Raw genomic sequence first — 20,029 nt, 5'->3', positions numbered from 1 at the left:
AATCCTTTGTCTCCAAGCTTGGGTCCCATGCCTTTCAGCGGAAAAACACTGGTATTCCAAGGTGGAGTCCAGTACCAAGTGATCTGGTCACATGCCCCTGTAATGTCATAGCAGCCATGACTCAGAGGCTGTTTGTAGCATCCTCAGGAAGGCTCCCAGGTGGGACATTAGCTTTTTCTAAGACCTAGTGTTCTTCCTTATGGTCCACTGACTTGAATGGGCCCTTCCCAGCCAGCCACCTAGACTGACTGTCTTGTGCCTAGTTGGCGTTCCCCAGGTGTAAACACATTTTTAATAGATACATAGACAATATTCCTAACTTCAGTTACCAAAATGATACATGCATGCAAGTAGGATTATCATATTCAAATCATAGCCTTAAACATGATTAATAATAGTTTTAAACATCTTCTGAAACAGTCTCCACAGCTATAGTGTCGATTGTCATGAAGCTGCCATTTGAACTTTTCCATCAGGACTGTGGAAGTAGTCTCCCTAATGGCCATCACTTTGGCCTGAAGAGTGAGTCTGAAACTTTCCCATTGAAGAGTCCTACCTGTAGGTAACATCTGTTTTCATTCCCAAGATAAAGTCTTCTTTTTATATCAGAGAAGAACTTTCCATTACCAGTCCTGTTCTCTAAGGCAAAGTATTCCCACAAAACGGTTTCATACCCCTTGTATCTTGGCTATAAAATTTTCTTGTCTGAGCTGCTTTTTTCTGAAAATTTAGATTTTTTTTTTCCTGCTTTCTAAGATAGATGTTCAAATCAAGATTGTACCTGAGGAATACAACCATACTCCATGCTTTCCTCAGCCTCAGGAAGAATGAAAGAGAAACTCGCACATGAAAATCTGCAAGCTGCCGTTCACACCTTCAGCAGACATGACGTTGAAATACAGCTAGGGTGACCAGATGTCCCGTTTTTTAAGGGACAGTCCTGTTTTTTGGGACTTTTTCTTATATAGGCGCCTATTATCCCCCACTCCCTGTCCCTTTTTTTCTCAGTTGCTACCTGGTAACCCTACATACAGATAACAGTCACTTGCAGCATTTGGATACTAGGTCCTTCACATTGTTGTATCTTAAACTTTTCTTTCCTTCCTACCCTCCTGCAAACGTACTGCCTCTTCCACCCCAGGATTGTGAGCACTGGATAGGTCAATACATTCCAATAAGAATAATTAACAAATACGATAGTACAGCATGATCCCAATCTGAGCAGTAATCACAAATCAGTTAATCTCTTTTTTTGAGTTTGGGGATTCAGGTTTTTTCCTTTAATATTGGTATCACAAATAACTATCCCACCAAGGATTTTGGGGAGCTACAAAAGTTCAGAAGTGAGCTACCAAACTGTCCCTTAGTAACTTACTAAATTGCTATGCAGTGACTCAATTTTATCCTTCAAAAATATTCTTTAAATTAAAGCAATTTTCTGGTTTGTATGAAAAAATATTATTAAAAAATCCCTTAAAACATGAGACAGGGATGGTTTCCGCTGTCTCTTTTAACTATTTCTTGGTCATTTACCATCAGATGATATTTACTTCCATTCTTATTTAAAATCCTGTCCAACACTGTGCTGCTTTAAAATGTTATACCACCGGTTCTTCCACTTCTATTATTAAAAATTTGTGGATTAATTTGATGTTCCGAAAAGAGTGCTGGTTTGAGCCATCTTTGCTGCCTCAGCAGCAAGGCCAAGGTTTGAAAGGATTTGAACTATTATCTTTCACAAGTATTAAATTCATTCGTGTTTTAAAAAAAGGCGGGGGGGGGGGGCGGCGCATTGCCAGAGGCACTATACCGAAACAGATGATGACAGTTGAACAGAATGCTGGCCTATTTCTTGTGTGTGTTCTTTCCTATACAGCATTTTTACTGCATATAGGACCTGACCTGTAACACTTAAGCTATTTTAGTCATGGTTCTGTCAAACTCCCCATCTTTCGAAAGTGGGTGATGATTGTATGATACTGACAGATGTTCAGTGAGAACTAAGACGAGAACATCAAACTGATTTTAACCTGTAACCTAATATAGAGTTTGAACACACTATTCCAAAGGTGAAAAGTTAGTATATTTAGCCCATATGTCAATATATAAAATAGTAAAACTGAAATATTCAACAGAAGTATTTGGAAGTTAGACATAGTAACTGTTCTTAGGTCACACCTAATACATTAGTTCTTGTATCTTACTCACTTTTTAAGAAGCGAAGTTTGAGAAATCTTTGATAGGATTTGGATTCCCCAATACGAAATTTGCTAATTCAGTGGTGAAGTGTCAAGTGCTAATAGTTGCTGTGAATACCACTAAGAATTTATGTGTGAAGTGTAGTTGTAGTCCAGTTGGTCCCAGGGTATTAGATACAAGGCGGGTGAGGTAATAAGTTTTATTGGATGTCTTTTCTTCTAATGTTAAATTCTCCTGCTCCGAAACGTAGCACAGTGGCCTCCATCTAAAGTCATATTTGATAACTGACCATTAGAGATGTATGGGAAATGATTTTTCCATCCTGGGAGAATTATGGAAAGGTCATCCTAAATTAGGATGAAATTTCTCATTTCACAGACTTGCAATCTGAAAGAAAAAATTGATTTGGGTCAGTCAAAATGTTTTTTGTTTTGACATTTTCAAAATGCTTCATTTTAATTTCGACCTATATTTTATTGTTTTTACTAAAACTAGCTCAAATTTTGATGTGGAAAAAATGTAATTTTTCATGTAGAAAATGTCCAAATGATGGAATGTTCCAACAATTTCAAAATATTTTCCAAAACTTTTTTTGAAGCAGCAAATTTGTTCAAACCAACCCTGTTCCAGAAACAGTATGTTGAAATAAATCTGCATTTTCCAATGGAAAAAAAAATATTTTCTGGAAAGTTTCCCAACAGCTCTGTTACCACATCAGTTGAGATATGACCGTGTTCTCCTGTGCACCATAAAGGGGAAGAACTTTAGTAATTGTGTGTATTGTGGTTTTGTTAATAACAACCCCAAGAAGTTCAGTAATATAGAGGAGTGCTGATCCACTACTGAAGTTTTGAAATTCAGTTTAATAGCTTTATGTTTTTGAGGCGGGGGATCCTTTGCCTGCTGCAGTCTTTTATAGAAAGGTTATTTTTCATATGAGATATTACACTGATTCTGTGAATATCACAAATTGAGTGTGACCCTTCTCAACCTGCCAGGTGTTTAAGGAAGGAGCCTTGTGTGTGGAATGTCCTGTTCAGTAATGTTAATAGGAGACATCTGTGCATAATTCTGAACTTCTTACCCTCTCCCTCCCATTTTAGGTTCTCTGTAGTCATTCCAGTTCTTGATCTGCTGTGATGCCTTAGCATGTATAGTGTTAAGATACTATAAAGAGCCGCTGGAGCATGGGAGTCTGTCGGGAGTCACAATGACTATCTAAAAGGATCTGAGAGAGAAGAATTTAGGATGAATATGTTGGATTACTTCTTTTGCATTTCAAGCATTGTTTAAATGCTGTGTGGTTAGGTCATTTAGATCCACCTTTACAGGTCTAAAAGAGTGTACTTCTTTCAGTTTGGCCATATGTAGTTTTTTTCCCCTATGTCAACAGGCTGTTTAATTCTGGAAAATTCAGGATTGCATTATCTAAATTACGCCATGAGAATACTAATTGCCTGTTGCATGTTGGAAACAAAACTTCTCCTCTTAGCTAATTTTAGGGACTGTGGAGCACATGCTTAGTTCTTAAAGTAATCATAACCAGCAGTGATTAAGATCTGCTACGTGACTGCTTTTGGAGATAAAGTCAACAACTGTTAGCTAAAATAAATTGTATTAAAAGGTGTTTCTTGTTTCAGTGCCCTTGTTGCCAGTCCCAACCCAGCCAAGACCAGCTGTAGGACCTCAGAGATTTCCTGTGAGTAGCAGCTGCTGCTTCTTCTGTGATATGGATAAGCATACATTTGCAAAGAAATATTAATATAGCAAATAAAAGCTGTTCCAATGAAATATAATTTTAAGGATTTGTAAATATTGACAGTAATCTCTGCAGTTGAAAATGTTTGTTAAAAGCTTAAGGTCAATGAATTTTTGAGAGCAGAATTAATTCTATTTAACTGTAAAATTGTTGAACTAGTCTCTCCAAAGGGAGAAGTACAAATGCATCTTGTCTTAGAGAACTTTTTTTCATTTTACTACTGGCATCCTTTAGAAAGGCTGTTGGGGAAAAAAAACATATCTCAGGCTAAAAAGCTCCATATTTTTATTATAAAATCAGTGCCTTATTTTCTGCTTGCTTTAAGCATTTAAAAGGTTTCATTATTTTTATATCAAAAATGGATTTGGCATTGAATGCTCCTTCGCTTCTTGCTTATCTTTGGCTTCCAAAACATACTAGCCATCTTTGAGCTCTTTCTCTAAACTAATCTGACCGCCTGATTTATTCTGAGTGGACGAAGTGTGCAAAATCACTTGTTCATAGTTTTCCAGTTTGTGGTATTTTTCATCTTAATTTATTGTTTTGTCATTTTAGTTACTTACAACTGTTCACATAGAGTATCAAATCATGTAAATGAGTAATTTTTGTGTAACGTTGCCTTCGTTTGCCAAAACTTAGAGGCCCACATGTGCTTTTCTTGTACATGGGAAAGCTAAACCTTGGTAATATATGGAATGTGGAAGGGGGAAGTAAATGTGTATCATATACAGAGTTCATCGGTAGAGAAATCAGTTGTAACTAGAAAAGGCAGATTACAAAAAACTGTGCTGGTTTTGTGATTTCCATATGCATATAGTATGAGGATTATTTCTGTGCAGAATATTTCCTCTCAAAGATCTTTATCCAATCAGTTACTTATGCTTGTTCATTTTGTACAGAGTAACTGATAGATTCTATAGTTATGACTATTTTATGAAGTATAAAAAATGTTACATATCCTAAAACAAACTGTAGCTTTACAAAGCCTAGTTATCATTTTACCCAATTTTGTCATACTTCTGTGAAATTTCTATACTCCAGGCTACCACAATTTGACTGTGGTGTAACTAGAGGAAATACTTTTATCTGAGCAAATCTGAGTGCAAAACAGAGAAGTCTTCCTAGCATTTAAAAATGTTACTTTAAATTGTTGTTTGTGAAAATTGGAACTATGTTGTATCTCAGAATCTTACACTTTGTTTTCATGTGATATATTTTAGTCTGCTAGTGAGCAAATTTTGAAATGAAAAGAAATCGGAGGAAGAAAGAATGTATAAATCTGTTGTAATTGACATCCTTGAAAAAGTGAAAACATATTAAAATTAGAACTTGATTCTTTAAATAGGTTGTACAATTAGAATTTTTAAAATATTTTTTCCTATTTGCAGTAGACAAATACTAACATACATACATATAGCAAAAATAATTCATATACAGCACAACTTTTAAATGGAATAAAATAACAAAGATTCAGCTTACTTTTGATATAGAATTGTATTCCTCTTCTGGATAGGAATATTTTTCTTTTCTCCCCTAAAAGTTTCCCTAAAGAAAATGGGGCATCTTTCTTATGTGAGAATGTCACTGGTACTTACTGTTTATTAAGTAGCTGATATTCAGAGCTAAGAAAATTCTTTTGGTTAGCGTCTGTTCCTATTAAGTGGAGAGGCAGTGCATCCTAGTAGAAAGAGCACTGGACTGAGATTCAAGAGACCTGGATTCTATTCCTGGCTCTGCCACTGGCTTGCTGGGTAAGACCTTGGGTAAGTGACTTCCATTCTCAAATCTGTAAAATAGTTACCCGAATCTGTAAAATAGGGCTAATGATACTGACCTCCTTTGTAAAGTGCTTTACAACTGTTTATTACATAGAGTACCAAAGCTGCTAGGTAAGAGCTAGGTCTGAGTAGCATTGTACATATTTCACTTTTGTTTTATCAATTGTAGTATATAGCTGTTGAACTCAAGTCAAATTTACCTTCAGATTTGAAAGTTCTATGTGTTCCATTTATTTGTTCATCCTGTTTTCCATGAAAATAAAATATGGTGTGAAATTTGCATCATTATCAGAGGTATTACATATTTTAACGATTTCTGTGTGGAGGAAATGCTTTTGTTATGGAACATTTTTTTTTGCTCTGATGTATGTTAAAATCTGTGTTGCAGATATTTCTGTTTTAGTATTTCTAGTCTAATCCAGGAACATACACAATCGACTGTATAAATCGCTTTCTAAAGATCGACTTCTATAAAATCAACCTAATTTCATAGTGTAGACGTACCCTTAGTTGATATATATTATAACAGGTAGACCAGCAGTTCGAAAATGTTGCAAATATGATTTAAAAAACCTGTATGGTTGAATAAAATATTGTTAGAATTCCTGTAAGTCTTTCTGAGTGAGAGAAAGAAGTCTTTGAACTTAATTTTACTGCTACTTTTTAAGGACCACCTAAACAAAGCACATGTGTAGTCCACAAAACAAATCTGAATTTTTTTTTGTTTTCATTTTCAAGCTGCTTAAGTGTTTGTAAAAAATTTTTGGGACAGTATTTGAATTTTTTTTAGTATATGAGAACAGATAATCGTTCATTTTAAAAACCTTTAGTGTTAAATTCAACGCTTCTGCAAGAGGACACAATTGTATTGGCTTCAGCAAAGTTGTACCATGACTGTGTTTGGCACATAGAGCTTCATGTTATAAGAAATTGGTAGAAAGCATAATGCAGTGCTTACAATATTTGGAGTTAAGCAGTGATTGGAATTGAGACAATTGTTAAACAAATCAATTGCCACTAAATACAGGTTATGATACTGCATTTTCATATTCAGTTGCTAATAGTAATAAGTAAAACTTTAACATTTTCATCCCTACTTATTTATTTAAAGCTTTGTTCCTTGGGTGTTTTGTGAGTAAGTGGGGAGAAGACAAAAATGGAATTACTTTTTTGGCCTTCTACACATTTCTTCTGGTTATTTCCTGACATCTGGGGTAATACAGAATCAGAGTAAAATCTTAGAATACTCAAGGAGTATATCAAATACCTCATTGTCTAGCATTTTTCTTTTCAGTAAACAATGACTACTTTGTTTAGTGTGCAAACAAGTCTTTATCAATAACCATATTAAACTCATTGGAAATTGAGGAGATAATGGTTCTGAGATGGGGCTGTCAGCCAAAGGCTGTGGCACACTTGTACACAGGGTAAGAATTAAAATGGTCAGTTCTGAAGAGTGCCTGTCATTCTATAAAAATTGCAGAAGACTCCATATGTTTCCATTGTATTCCAGTTCTTTCTTAAAGTGTATTAGTTTGTGGCAATAAATTTATGAAGAGATTTTAATCAACATGCAGTTGACACTATTTAATTCTTCCAGTTATTTTTAAATAGTGTATTTAAAAAACCAGCACATTAAGCTAACACATTCCACTGAGCCTTCCACTAGGTCTTATGTTATCTATGTATTTTGGGCTTTAAGCAAATCAGAGCACGGGATTGACTTTAGCTTTTGTCTCAAAGTGCCAATCACACAGTTATCATTTAACAAATAACTAGTAGCTAAAAACCCATGCTCTCACAGCAGTGTGGCAGCTGGGCCGAATATTCCACCGTGTCCTCATATAGCCAGTGAAATTGCTGTAGAATAAAGGTGGAAATTTGTTGTCTCCTCTGATATCAGTGGTCTAGGACCCTTGGCATGGCATTCAGCTGTACTTTAGCTGTACACTGCATGGATATAATTAGTAATGTCAAAATGGTTGAGAACTTAAAAATTGGATGGTAACAGACAGCGAATCCCAGTGATGATTGAACATAGTGATATTCTATACAAAAAGCTCTCCGGCTCATGCTTGTACCTATTCCCATCACTTCATGTTGACTCATGTTTATAAACCAGTCGGAGAACACTTCAATCTCTCTGGTCACGCAATCACAGACATGAAGGTCGCTATCTTAAAACAAAAAAAACTTCAAATCCAGACTCCAGCGAGAAACTGCTGAATTGGAATTCATTTGCAAATTGGATACTATTAATTTAGGCTTAAATAGAGACTGGGAGTGGCTAAGTCATTATGCAAGGTAGCCTATTTCCCCTTGTTTTTTCCTACTCTCTCCCCCCCCCCCCCCCCAGATGTTCTGGTTTAACTTGGATTTAAACTTTGAGAGTGGTCAGTTTGGATGAGCTATTACCAGCAGGAGAGTGAGTTTGTGTGTGTATGGGGGTGTGGGGGGTGTGAGAAAACCTGGATTTGTGCAGGAAATGGCCCAACTTGATTATCATGCACATTGTGTAAAGAGTTGTCACTTTGGATGGGCTATCACCAGCAGGAGAGTGAATTTGTGTGGGGGGGTGGAGGGTGAGAAAACCTGGATTTGTGCTGGAAATGGCCCAACCTGATGATCATTTTAGATAAGCTATTACCAGCAGGACAGTGGGGTGGGAGGAGGTATTGTTTCATATTCTCTGTGTGTATATAAAGTCTGCTGCAGTTTCCACGGTATGCATCCGATGAAGTGAGCTGTAGCTCACGAAAGCTCATGCTCAAATAAATTGGTTAGTCTCTAAGGTGCCACAAGTACTCCTTTTCTTTTAATAATTAATAAAACAGTTGCTCTGAGAAGAAGATCCAGCAGAGCCCTGCCTTTTAATGGCTGGAGGTGGAACAGAGTGTTTGGCATCTACATATGTGAGGGCACACCCCTCCTGTCATTACTGGCAAGCCTGGTTCTGGCTCTGAGCAAGCTGCAAACAGGATGCAGACCTTCCCACTGGAAGAATGGAAATTTTCAGGGAAGTCAAGATAAATTTTCCTACAGTTGAATTTTGCAGCTGGGAAAACAGGCACAAAGAGGCCAAGATTTTCCAAAATACTTGCTTAGTTAGGCCCCTAAATATATATTTAGGCACCTAAATAAGAGGCCTGATTTTGAAAAGTGTAGTGCAGCCAGGAGTACCCATAGGCATTTTTGAAAAGTCTACCCTAACTGCGTTAGGTACCTAACTTAGATGTTTTTGAAAATCCTACCCATTGACATAGAGTTGCAAAGTCAATAGTAGGTTCTGGCTGCTCAAACTTTTGAAGATCAGACCTATGAATTGTAGTTTGAATTTGTAATATGACTTTATTAGCTTAACAGTAAGGAATGAATTTGAAAAATTTCATGTTTAAGTAACTGCCTTTATCACAGTCATGCAGCAAGTGAGTCACAATAACACTATAGAAATACAGTACTAAATGTGTTCTGAATTTAAGCAAATGAGTTTGACACAATTGGCTAAAAAGTATTTGTTCTTTAGCAAGAACTTTAGCTTTGTGCTGAAGTAACAGCCTATGGAGCAGACTGTTTCCCCCCTCACGCTGCTTGGTCACATCAAGCTGCTAATGGCAGCTGGTATGCTCCACCTGAGAATAGGGGACAATGGCCAGTGGTACCTATAGTTACAGATGCACTGACTGACCCTTTCTCTTTTGCTGTACTGGTCCAGATTATTTAACTCTGAAGCACAAGGTGTGTGGGGACCTCCTTAGTTGGATCTTGGAGTCATGCCCTCTCTCCACAGGCAGACCTGCACTAATTTCTTTATATTTAGGGCCTTTTGTTTGCATGGGGTTTTAAAGTAAGGAGGCAGAGTTTGGGCCTTAGACACTTGGTGGAGAGGGTCCTCTAGAATGGAGAGGAAATGATTGTGGGTCAGAGAAGTAGTAACTGAGGCATCTCTTTACACCACCCCTTTGGTGAATCTTTGCTTTTTTGATCCCCTTTAGATATACCCTTTGGGGGAGGGGTGCAACCATGGGCCACTGTCCTTTTATTTTGAGATCCAAAAACTTTATTCTTTGATAAAACACTTTTGTGTACAGAGCAGAATTCAAATCTACTAAATTAAATCATTCTTATAAATTCTCTGTTTTATTCAGTATAAAAAGAAGATTTTTAATAGAAGAAAAAGCCCTCAGGCATTCATGAACAACTTTCCACGCTTCATAGTTATTTCTTGTTTCTGGTATCTATCCATTTGTATCCCTTTCTATTTAAATATCCTTGCTTTCTACTTCTCTGATTGTATTTTTCTTACAAAAATCACCACCATCATTACTAAATATTCTTTCTATTTTCTGATTGCAGTATGCTTCCACATATCTCCACTATATCAGCTCTTTCAGATTAGTTTTGGTTCTGGCATTGAACCCTTCGTTGTAAATTTCTTGCTAAAAAGAAGTCTTAAATTTCTTAAACACTACTATGATACAAACAATATATGTTGCTACTAATGTTAATTCTAAGTAGCATTATAAAGTGGAGTACAGGCTGAACTTGTGGTCCAAAACTGAAACCAAAGCTTTAGCAAACTTAGTAGCTGAACTGATATTGTGGTATTATACTAAAGCATTTTTTGTTATGTAAAAATCTCTTTGCTTTAGTGGATCCTAAACACTGCAACATTTTAGGGGAATGAGGCAAAATGAAATTGTTTTAATTGTACTGGAAAGTGCAAAAAGCAAATTGAATTACATGTCATTTTCAAAATTATTTCAGATTTAATAATGAGGTGGTATAAAAGTAAGGAACTCAGGGGTTTTAAAAACCTAGTATCTAAAGTTTTTGGCTCATTGTAGCTCACGAAAGCTCATGCTCAAATAAATTGGTTAGTCTCTAAGGTGCCACAAGTACTCCTTTTCTATTAACAAGTGTGTTACTCTTAATTCATGTCTTGCAATTTACATCTCCAGAACAGTCTGTCATTTCTGAATGATATTCAATGATGGGTGGTGATTAACTATTACATGTTTTATAATAGCATTTGTTTAGGAGGTAAATTACTAATGGAAATGAAAGAAAACTTGTGAAAACAAGTCTAGTGTACTACTTCCTCAAAATTATTCTGCTTTAGTTATGGCTGTACTATAATAACAGTAACAGTAAATGAAATTTTCACTGGATTACTGTGTGGCAACAGCAGATCACAGGTAGTGTAGAAAGCATTTTGTTTCCATTTAACAGGATACATGGTATCAGGTGGTGTTGATTGACATTTCTTGGATAGTGCTTTATATGGCATTTCATGCAAATCATGTTTGAATGAGACTGCTGCATCAAATTACATTTCTTTCAGATTATGACCCTTGCAGATGTGAGACTGAGCTTTGTTCAACATCTAGCAAAAAGCTTTCGTTTTGAACATTTACTGTTTTCACAACTTGTCTGCAAAGCCCTGTAATTACAGCACTTAAGATAGTGAAGGAATGATGGGCATTTTCTCTTATCAGATCTATAAGTAGTAGCAAGCAGATGCAGCATGAGATCCCTCCAGCTGTCAAATATTGTCAGGCTGGCATAGAGGGAATGCAGTTTAAAATGCAGGTGACATAATACCCAACATCCTCCATTTGCTAGTAGGCTTCTGATTAATCACGATTACCATACATTATCATACCATCAAATTTAATCATATCAGTGAATTCCCATCTGCAAGAGGAGCAGCAGCAGCAGCTAAACATGATGGTAACAGCTATTAAATAAGAGAGGAATACATGGTTTCTAAAATGCAGTAACCCTTTAACTTGTCATACTATGTCCACGGTGCACATGCTCCATAGTTGTTAAAATCAAACCAAGAACTCATACATTTATATTTCATGGTACTTACCATGTTTGGTTTGTTTGCTAACTGCTATTTCAGACTTGTGAGCATCCTGAGTTGTGGAATTAAAGATACGTAGAATATTTTTAAAATTTTTTTTCCTGCATTAATGAAATCTTAGATTTTTCAATAGTTTCATTTTTTATTATCTAACTACTTAAAAGTTGCTAAAAAAAATAATTTGAATGAATGCAAATTTAACTTTTCTCCCCTAGGTCTTGTGAGTAAGACACACATTCTCTAGAGGGGCAACCAGCACAAATTATTAAACATAACTATATAGCAATTAATTAGAGGCCAATAAGGAGACTCTGATGGCAAAAGTCAAGACCCGCCCCCCGCCCCAAAAAAAAATAAGGAAATCCAGTGAACATGTTTCACACCATTGTATACAGGAAACAGCTGTATGAATGAATTTATCTGTCCTACAACAAACTGGATCTGCATCTGAGAGATAATGCACTGGATTAATAGAGTCTGAGTGCAGCAAGGCAGATGGGTCCCAAACCTGGAAAGGCATGAGTGCATAACATTATGCACGCAAATAGTACCAGTGAGTTCAGTGGGAGAGCTCTTACATATAAAATTATTCAGATTACTCCTGGGGGGATTCTGTGTGACTGCACACGCAGAGAAAACGCCCCCTTTCCCCCCCTGCAGAATTCCTGTGCTTCCCAACATAAACCGGCAAGGAAGCTGCGGGGGGAGGAGAGACATGACTATGGGTGCAGTTTTGTTGGGGGGGGGGCACACGGGGTTACATGTTACTAACCTCCTCCCCCCATTTCTGCAAGTGTAGAGCTGCCCCGTTGAAGGAGGCTGCATCTTTGCTCTGCTGACTCTGCAGTTGAATGCTGCCTCTTGCTGCCAGTCGAGCTTCCCATCTGTGTGCTGGGAGCCTTCCTGTTTTCTGTGCAACAATGAGTGCTGGCAGTGGGGCTGGGTAAGGGGATGTGGGGGAAATGAGGGAAGGGGGTGGATACCTGGTGCACAGGGACAGGGCCCGGGTGTGTTTCTGGGGTAGGCCCAGCCCTTGCACTGTGTCAGGGTCAGGTGTAGCCTCGCTGCCAAGTCCCTGTCCTGGGGGAGATGGGAGCTTCAGGGTGATCTCCATTGCCATGCTGGAACCACATTTATTTATTGACAAATAAAAATTTGCGGAATTCTGCCAAATTTTAAAAATATTGTGTGCAAAATTTTTGATTTTTTGGCACAGAAGTCCCTCAGGGGTATCAGATAGGGTATTGATAGGGTCAAGGCTATGTAAATCACTTTCAAAATCGAGTTTCTCTGCAGAAACATAAACCAGGAATCATGTAATTTAACAACTGTATAGCAAAGTCTTAACTGTTGTTTACTGGCATATATCCTAGTCTAAGGGTACATCTTCACTACTCGCCGACTCGGGGGGGCCCCCCCGAGTAGTTCAGGCCTCAGTCAGCTGCATCAGAAATATTAGTAGTTTTATAAAGCTGCTTTTTGTTTGGGTTTTGTTTTTTGGTGGAAATAAAACGTTTGTTTTCATTTTTTAAAAGACATGATCACTCCAATGTTTTTTTTTGCTTTGAGGTTCCCAAATTGCTTTTATATTAGTTACAAGAATATCCCTTTGTACCACCCAGGCTGGATTAAAATGTAGAGATCCTGAATTTCTTGTATTCATGATCTGATTTAGTTCTAGTCTTTTTCAGAATTCTCACTGGTAACTTGCGGGATCACCAAGACATACCAGGTCATAAACATTGTTAATAGTCTTCCCAATTAATAGCCTCTAATCTAAGGAAGAAGAAATGCTCTTAATGAAGCTTAATCTCAATAGTCCTGAAACTGAGGAATTTCTAAAATGTGCTTTTCTTATTCACGTGTTTGGGGACGCTGATCAGTCTGAGATTTCTAATACATTGTAAATTTCCCAGCACATCAATCTTCAAAAAGATTTTTATTGTCTTTAAGCAAAGTGGTTGCTGGAGTCTCTATTGCCAATGGGAAATTTTCTAGTCTGCCACCCTAAATTTAACTGCTGTTTTGCACCAGTCCTCCAGATTCTGTTCTGTGTGCTATTCCTATGTTATATTGAATCTTCAATTAAACATTTCAGTGTTAGTGGTAATGGCCATCTTTTACTTTCTTATGCAAGTCCCTAGAGAAGAGACTTGTAAACCAAAGATGAAACTGAAGTTGAAGCTGCAGAAGGCTCACTAGTTTAAAAACTAAACAGCTATACTTTTAAAAAAAACATTTTGTTATGTTAAGGTTTCTAATCTCAGCTGAAACATTTAGGGTTGCACCTCTCTTCCTGCAGATACCAGAGGCTGTTCAGGTTTGTCCATGAGGTTTCATCACTTTGCTATGCCCTTTCCCTGCTCACTGTAAATACTCTTTTTTTTTTTTTTTTCAGCCAGGCATACAGAGCAGTGAGAGCTCAGCTTTCAAGAATCATTGTTATGATCATGGCTTTAAAGCTGGAGTTTGGGACAAGAGTGAACATTATTTCTTGCCTTATTTACCTAAATATCCTAACATGAAATTCCTCTGTCACTCTCCTTGACTTGCACAGGTCTTCCACCCTCTCAGCCTACGTAAGAGCGTGGATGGAATTTTTATTTGTGTAAAGATAAAGAAACCAGGTGTTATTGCTCTTCTGGATTTTCCAACAGGATGGCTCAGTCCCAATGTGACTTCTCATGTCATAGCATTATAAAGTGTCAAACATATATTCCACATCCACACCTAATATTATTTAAAGTTTCTTTAGTTTTGACTTAATTTGGACAGACATGCCCAACCTATTTTCCCATCCTGGAGCTGCCTATAGTCCTACAGCTCCCACAGCCCTTCTGTTTGAACCAGTTTTCCATTTCCTGAGACGGTTTGAATCGAGCTAACTACTGTGTTATGATTTTTTTTAACTGACTCCTGAGTGAGCTGATTCTATTGAAAGTAGCTACATATTTCATTTAAGGTAGACATTCAATATCAACATGAATCTGTCTATTACTATAAACTATTATTATTGTCCTGCTCTTGATAAAGGCCTATAAGGGCTTAAATGAAAGACCTAGTTTAAGTCTTAATTTAATTAGAGAAAATAATTATGCCAGTCAGCGGGTTCTGTTTTTTCCTCAATGCAAATGCATCACTGCAATAAGCATTAAATGGAAGCTATTGAGCAGATTAGGTCCCAAATTTAGGTGTTTAAAATAGTATTAGAATGCGTATATTATTTTTCAATTTCAGTGAATGAATCATCATTCCTCATCCTAAAAACATTGTGCCTAGTAAATGAGAACCAAGAGAAATTGATTAGAAGTATACCTCTTAAAAGCATACAGTGGTGTGTATAAATTCTACATTAAAATTTTGTAAAATGCACTCCAGGTATATAAAACATGTCCAGTTATCCACGACAATAAGTGCTTTCTCCTAAAAGGTAGGCATTTTAGGAAAGCTTTTTGAAAAGTCTGATGACTGCTGAAATAAGAGGATTAACGTCTTGTGACAGATGGCTATAGTTTTAATTGTGTCATAGGTTATAGCGGTCATTATTCTTTGCATTAAACCATATAATAAGAATTAACTGAGTGGCCCTGCTTAACTGTCAATGAGGTTCTCATAGCTCTTTGCATTTTAAGTGAGATTAATAAATGAAAACATGTTATAGAGGCAGGGTATAATTTATTGAAAGATTCATGAAGTTTCAATGACATTGTTAAGGTATTTAATTAGTCTCTTGAAAAAAGTATAGAGTGACCCTTTTTGGGAAGCTGATAAGTCATATAATAGCTGTTAGATCCTCTTTATTCCTTGCTTTATAAGATTAACTTTGTGCTAAGCAATTTATGCTAAGTTTTCTCTTTTATTGGTAACCAAAGTTATTGGTGCTTCTTGAATAGATTATTCCAGATAACATCATGTAATTAACAAGAGGTGCAGAAAAGTAAAAGTACAATTTGTGTAAGAATTGTATGAGAGAATGTTAATTTCTTAACTAGGAAGGATATTTAAGGGGATAAAAAGGAAAGCAAAATAGTGCAATTCTTTGAAAGGATTAAAGTAACCTTATCTCATATTCTTTCAGAAGGAGGATTGCCTGAGTGTGTGAAAGTCATGTTCAATGAGCTATTCACAACTCTAATGAATTGTAGACACAACTTAGCATTGCAATTTTTGCAGAAGTGATTGATAGCATGTAAGTTGTGCCTTAGATGTATTGAATAATGGAAGTCAGTATAAAGGGAAATTGCATAACCAGCATAGCATGTAAGACTGTAGAAAGCAATATTTGTCTGTGGAGCCATAATTTGTTGTCTGAGGGGATGAGTGCTGGAGTGGATGGGGACTTCTTTTTTGTGGGGAGGAGGGTGTCAGGTAAACTTAACACACAATATTTTTGAGATTTCTAAAATTCAGACATAAACAGTTAAATACAAAGTTAATTTTAAACAAAGTTTATTTAAGGTTTTTGCCTGTCATCATGGAAGCAGAGCAAATTTTACATGTTATTCTTTAGGTATTTATGCGCTGCAACTTTCCTTACTTTTTAGAGTAGAATTGCACTTTCAAGAAGCCTCTCTGAGATTTTTCACCCTGCTACCTTCCCCTCCCTTCAAGTGAGTGGTGCTGGTGACTAGTTGGTGTTAGTCCTGGATTTTGGACTAGTTCAGGAAACTTTACTTTCTAGTTTAGTTTATCATCTTCCATCTAGTGGAATATTTGTCTTGTGTAAAGTTTCACTGAAATCTATAGTACAGATGGATGCAGTGTGGTTGTAGTAAAAATGACCAATCACATGGCAAATCATTGCCAAAACTGCTTGTGCCTATTACGACATGACATACACCATAAACATGTTGCTTTGATTCGAGAGTTTTTCTGTTCAATACTGTACATTTTTATTACATTATCAAATCAATGATGAAACTAGTATTCCCTGTTGTTGATGGAAAGGACTCCTCCAAGTACCATCTAGCCATCTTTCTTCCCACATCATGCTGTAGGTCCTGCATTGCAGCTGCCTTCTTTCTGGGATGGAAGTCTGGAAGTTGGTTTTGTATAGCCATTTGTTTCTGCTGCTGTGGTCTGCCCCAGGTGGGTTGCTGGAGGGTGACAGTGAGGCACTTCCTCCTTTTCTTTCCCCAATTTAAGCACAAATCTCAGCCTTGAGATTAAGGGATTTGATCTCTATTACCTTGCATGATGACATTAGCTCGTATGAGCCTCTTTCATTTAGTTGAGAACCAGTTACCCCCCTCCCGCCCCTCCCCCCCTTTTTTTACAGTGTTCAAGGTTGTAAGATTAGTTGAGGTGCTACGGAATCAAAGTACTGATTACTCAAGCAAAGTAATGGGTTAAAATAGATTTTGGTTTTTGCGAAAAGACATCTGAGTTAACATGTATACTCACTATTTTGCTGTAATTTGAAACTGGCCAGATATAAAACCATGAAAAATGGAAATAACTACTGTGCATATCAAGATTTATTATGCATCTGTGTTACAGTATGCTGATTTTATCAAAAATATGCCATTATGAAAACTGGCTGCTGCACCTGCTCTGTTAATTTTTAAAGTTAAATAACTGGTACATGTTCTGCTTTTATTTTTGTTTGCAAAATATCAATGGCAGTTGGAGGTATAAAAGAGTTAACTTGATGACTTTAGAGGTTAGTATTGTGATGAGTCATTAAAGTAATAATTCAGCACTGGCATTCTAGTAAATTTAAGATTAACTGCAGTTTTTCTAGATATATTTAAGTGCAGGTTTGACCTTTATCTTTCAGAAATGTATGTAATGTACATCTATCAGTAAAATAGTAAGTGTAATATTACTGTACCTTAGTTCTCCATTAAAGCAACGGCAATGAAGTTTCATTCAAAGGTGCAGTTGTGATTTTGGTGCTTTGCAGTTTATGATGTTTATGTGAATGAAAAATATAATAATCTCACAGGTAAATAAATCCGTATCTCAACTGATTTGACTCAACTCATCAGTGCCTCAAACGCAGTGCAAAAACAGACAAACAGAAAAAAATTCAACCTACATGTATGCACATTGTCTGAGAATTTAAATTAATGGAAGTCAGAAAATAAATGATCGCACTGGATAAAATTTTGTAAAATTAAAAACTTGGAAAGTTGTACATCACATATTTAAAGAATTGTATTGAAACTGCTGAATCTGTACAAATCTATAAAATTACACATGATTACTATTTAATTTAGGCACAGTAATAAATTCTTCCTCCAGTTTTTAGTAAAAGTCAAATCAAACCCTGCTTAAAAATCATAGGGGCCCAATCCTGCTTCCATTGACATCTGGGAGAGCAGAATCATGCCCATAGTTTGTCCAAATGTTACTATCCTTGAAAAATGTTCATCCTTCACATTTCTTTTCTTTGAATAACAAATCTATTTATAATTGACTTTGCATGACTCGTCCTTCATATTATCAGCCTAACAGTAAGTGGTAGTTCATGTAGTTTTTCACTGGCTACTCAAAATAACCTGTAAAAACCTTAGAAACGTGTAAGCGGCAAACTGTACTCACTGCAGCTGTTTGTAGTGGGTCTTTGTCCAGTTGGGGAGGAAGGGAAAGTTTACCCCGCGTAGGAGTGGGAAGTGGCTAGACTACGTATCTGGGAGGAGAGAGCATTTCCCTTCCAGCTGCTCAGAAAGGAGATACCCTGTGCAGTCCCGGAGGAACCCTCTTTTACCTGGACTGAGCTGGCAGCATCCAGCCTTCCAGCCACGATAACTGAGAGAGGACAGGGCTCCTTCATGATCTGTTCTGAGCATTATGCTAGTTGACTCTTTTTTCCTTGGGGACTAGGAAGGAATTTTTCCCTTACCACCAGATTGGCCGAGGTGAGGTGGATTTTTTCATCTTTCCCACAATGGGTGTGGGACCCCGTGGGGTAGAGCAGGGGAGTAAAATTATAACGTTGCAACTTAGTATGTAAAACTTGCGGCAGATGTCCAATGCAGGTACTTATTATGGAAGGGATATGGTTATCGGATCAAATGGATTGGAAAACGATTTAAAGGGAAAGCATCCCTATGGGAACTGAGGAAGGAGGGTTTGGGGCTCCTACATGTGATACAGTGGGAAGCCAAACTGCTTTGTTTTATAGCCCCCTTAGTTGTCTTAAGACGGGAGGGTGACAGTTCTTGGCAATGGGATGGCAGGGGCCATGTTGGGGGTTATGAGGAAATGATGAAGGAAATGAAGATAACCTTCATTGTGCAATTTATTGCTAGGTACTCCCAAATAGTTTAAGTGAGTAATGTTGCAGCCTAATTAAACCACATCCATTGCCTCCCTGTTGTTATACTTGACTGGACTGGACTGCAGTTAGATATTTCCAGTTGTCAGCTGGGATGGATTAGCAAGGACTAATGCTTAAATAATACATCTTAATAGCTGAATAGACAGTATCAAGTGTTAGTTTACTGATGTATATTCTACATCAATGATTTAGATAATATCATACAGAGTACACTTATAAAGTTTGCAGACGCTACAAAGCAGGGAGGGGTTGCAAGTGCTTTGGAGGATACGATTAAAATTCAAAATGATTTGGACAAACTGGAGAATGGTCTGAAGTACATAGGATGAAATTCAATAAGGACAAGTGCAAAGTACTCCACTTAGGAAGGACTAATCAATTGCAAACATACAAAATGGGAAAGACTGTCTAGGAAGGAGTACTGCAGAAAGGGATCTGGAGGTCATAGTGAATCACAAGCTAAATATGAGTCAACAGTGTAACACGGTTGCAAAAAAATCAAACATTCTGGTATGTATTAGCAGGAGTGTTGTAAGCAAGATATGAGAAGTAATTCTTTCACTCATACTGTGCGCTGATTAGGCCGCAACTGGAGTATTGTGTCCAGTTCTGGGCGCCACATTTCAGGAAAGATGTGGACAAATTGGAGAAAGTCCAGAGAAGAGCAACAAAAATGCTTAAAGGTCCAGAAAACATGACCTGTGAGGGAAGATTTAAAAAACTGGGTTTGTTCAGTATGGAAAAAGAGAAGACTGAGAGGGGATATAACAGTTTTCAAGTACATAAAAGGTTGTTACCAGGAGGAGGGAGAAAAATTGTTCTCTTTAACCTCTGAGAATAGGACAAGAAGTAATGGGCTTAAATTGTAGCAAGGGCGATTTAGGTTGGACATCTGGAAAAACTTTGTCAGGGTGGTTAAGCACTGGAATAAATTGCCTCGGGAGGTTGTGGAATCTCCATCATTGGAGATTTTTAAGAGCAGGTTAGGTGAACACCTGTCAGGGATGATCTAGATAATACATTGTCCTGCCATGAGTGCAGGGGACTGGACTAATTGACCTCTCAAGGTCCCTTCCAGTCCTGTGTTTCTATGCCTGCTTCATTTATTGTAGAAGTGGCAAGGTGTGTGGTGAATGAGA

The 20,029-nt window shown here is 37.2% G+C and overlaps 1 protein-coding gene across 3 annotated transcripts in view; it reads left to right on the top strand.

The window, feature by feature from the left end:
* The window catches only part of RBM33 (RNA binding motif protein 33), a 145,473-nt gene that overhangs the window by 55,691 nt on the left and 69,753 nt on the right, over nucleotides 1-20,029 (top strand). For all 3 annotated transcript variants that reach the window (XM_048837598.2, XM_048837597.2, XM_048837599.2), the window contains exon 10: nucleotides 3,840-3,898. In XM_048837598.2, the coding sequence (XP_048693555.2) occupies nucleotides 3,840-3,898 (59 nt within the window). The remainder of the gene's footprint in view (nucleotides 1-3,839; nucleotides 3,899-20,029) is intronic.

Source organism: Caretta caretta, chromosome 2 (genome assembly GCF_965140235.1).
Source record: "Caretta caretta isolate rCarCar2 chromosome 2, rCarCar1.hap1, whole genome shotgun sequence".
NCBI classification, from domain to species: domain Eukaryota; kingdom Metazoa; phylum Chordata; order Testudines; family Cheloniidae; genus Caretta; species Caretta caretta.
The sequence above is the reverse complement of the archived record's forward strand: the minus strand, read 5'-3'. Positions and strand labels throughout refer to the sequence as shown.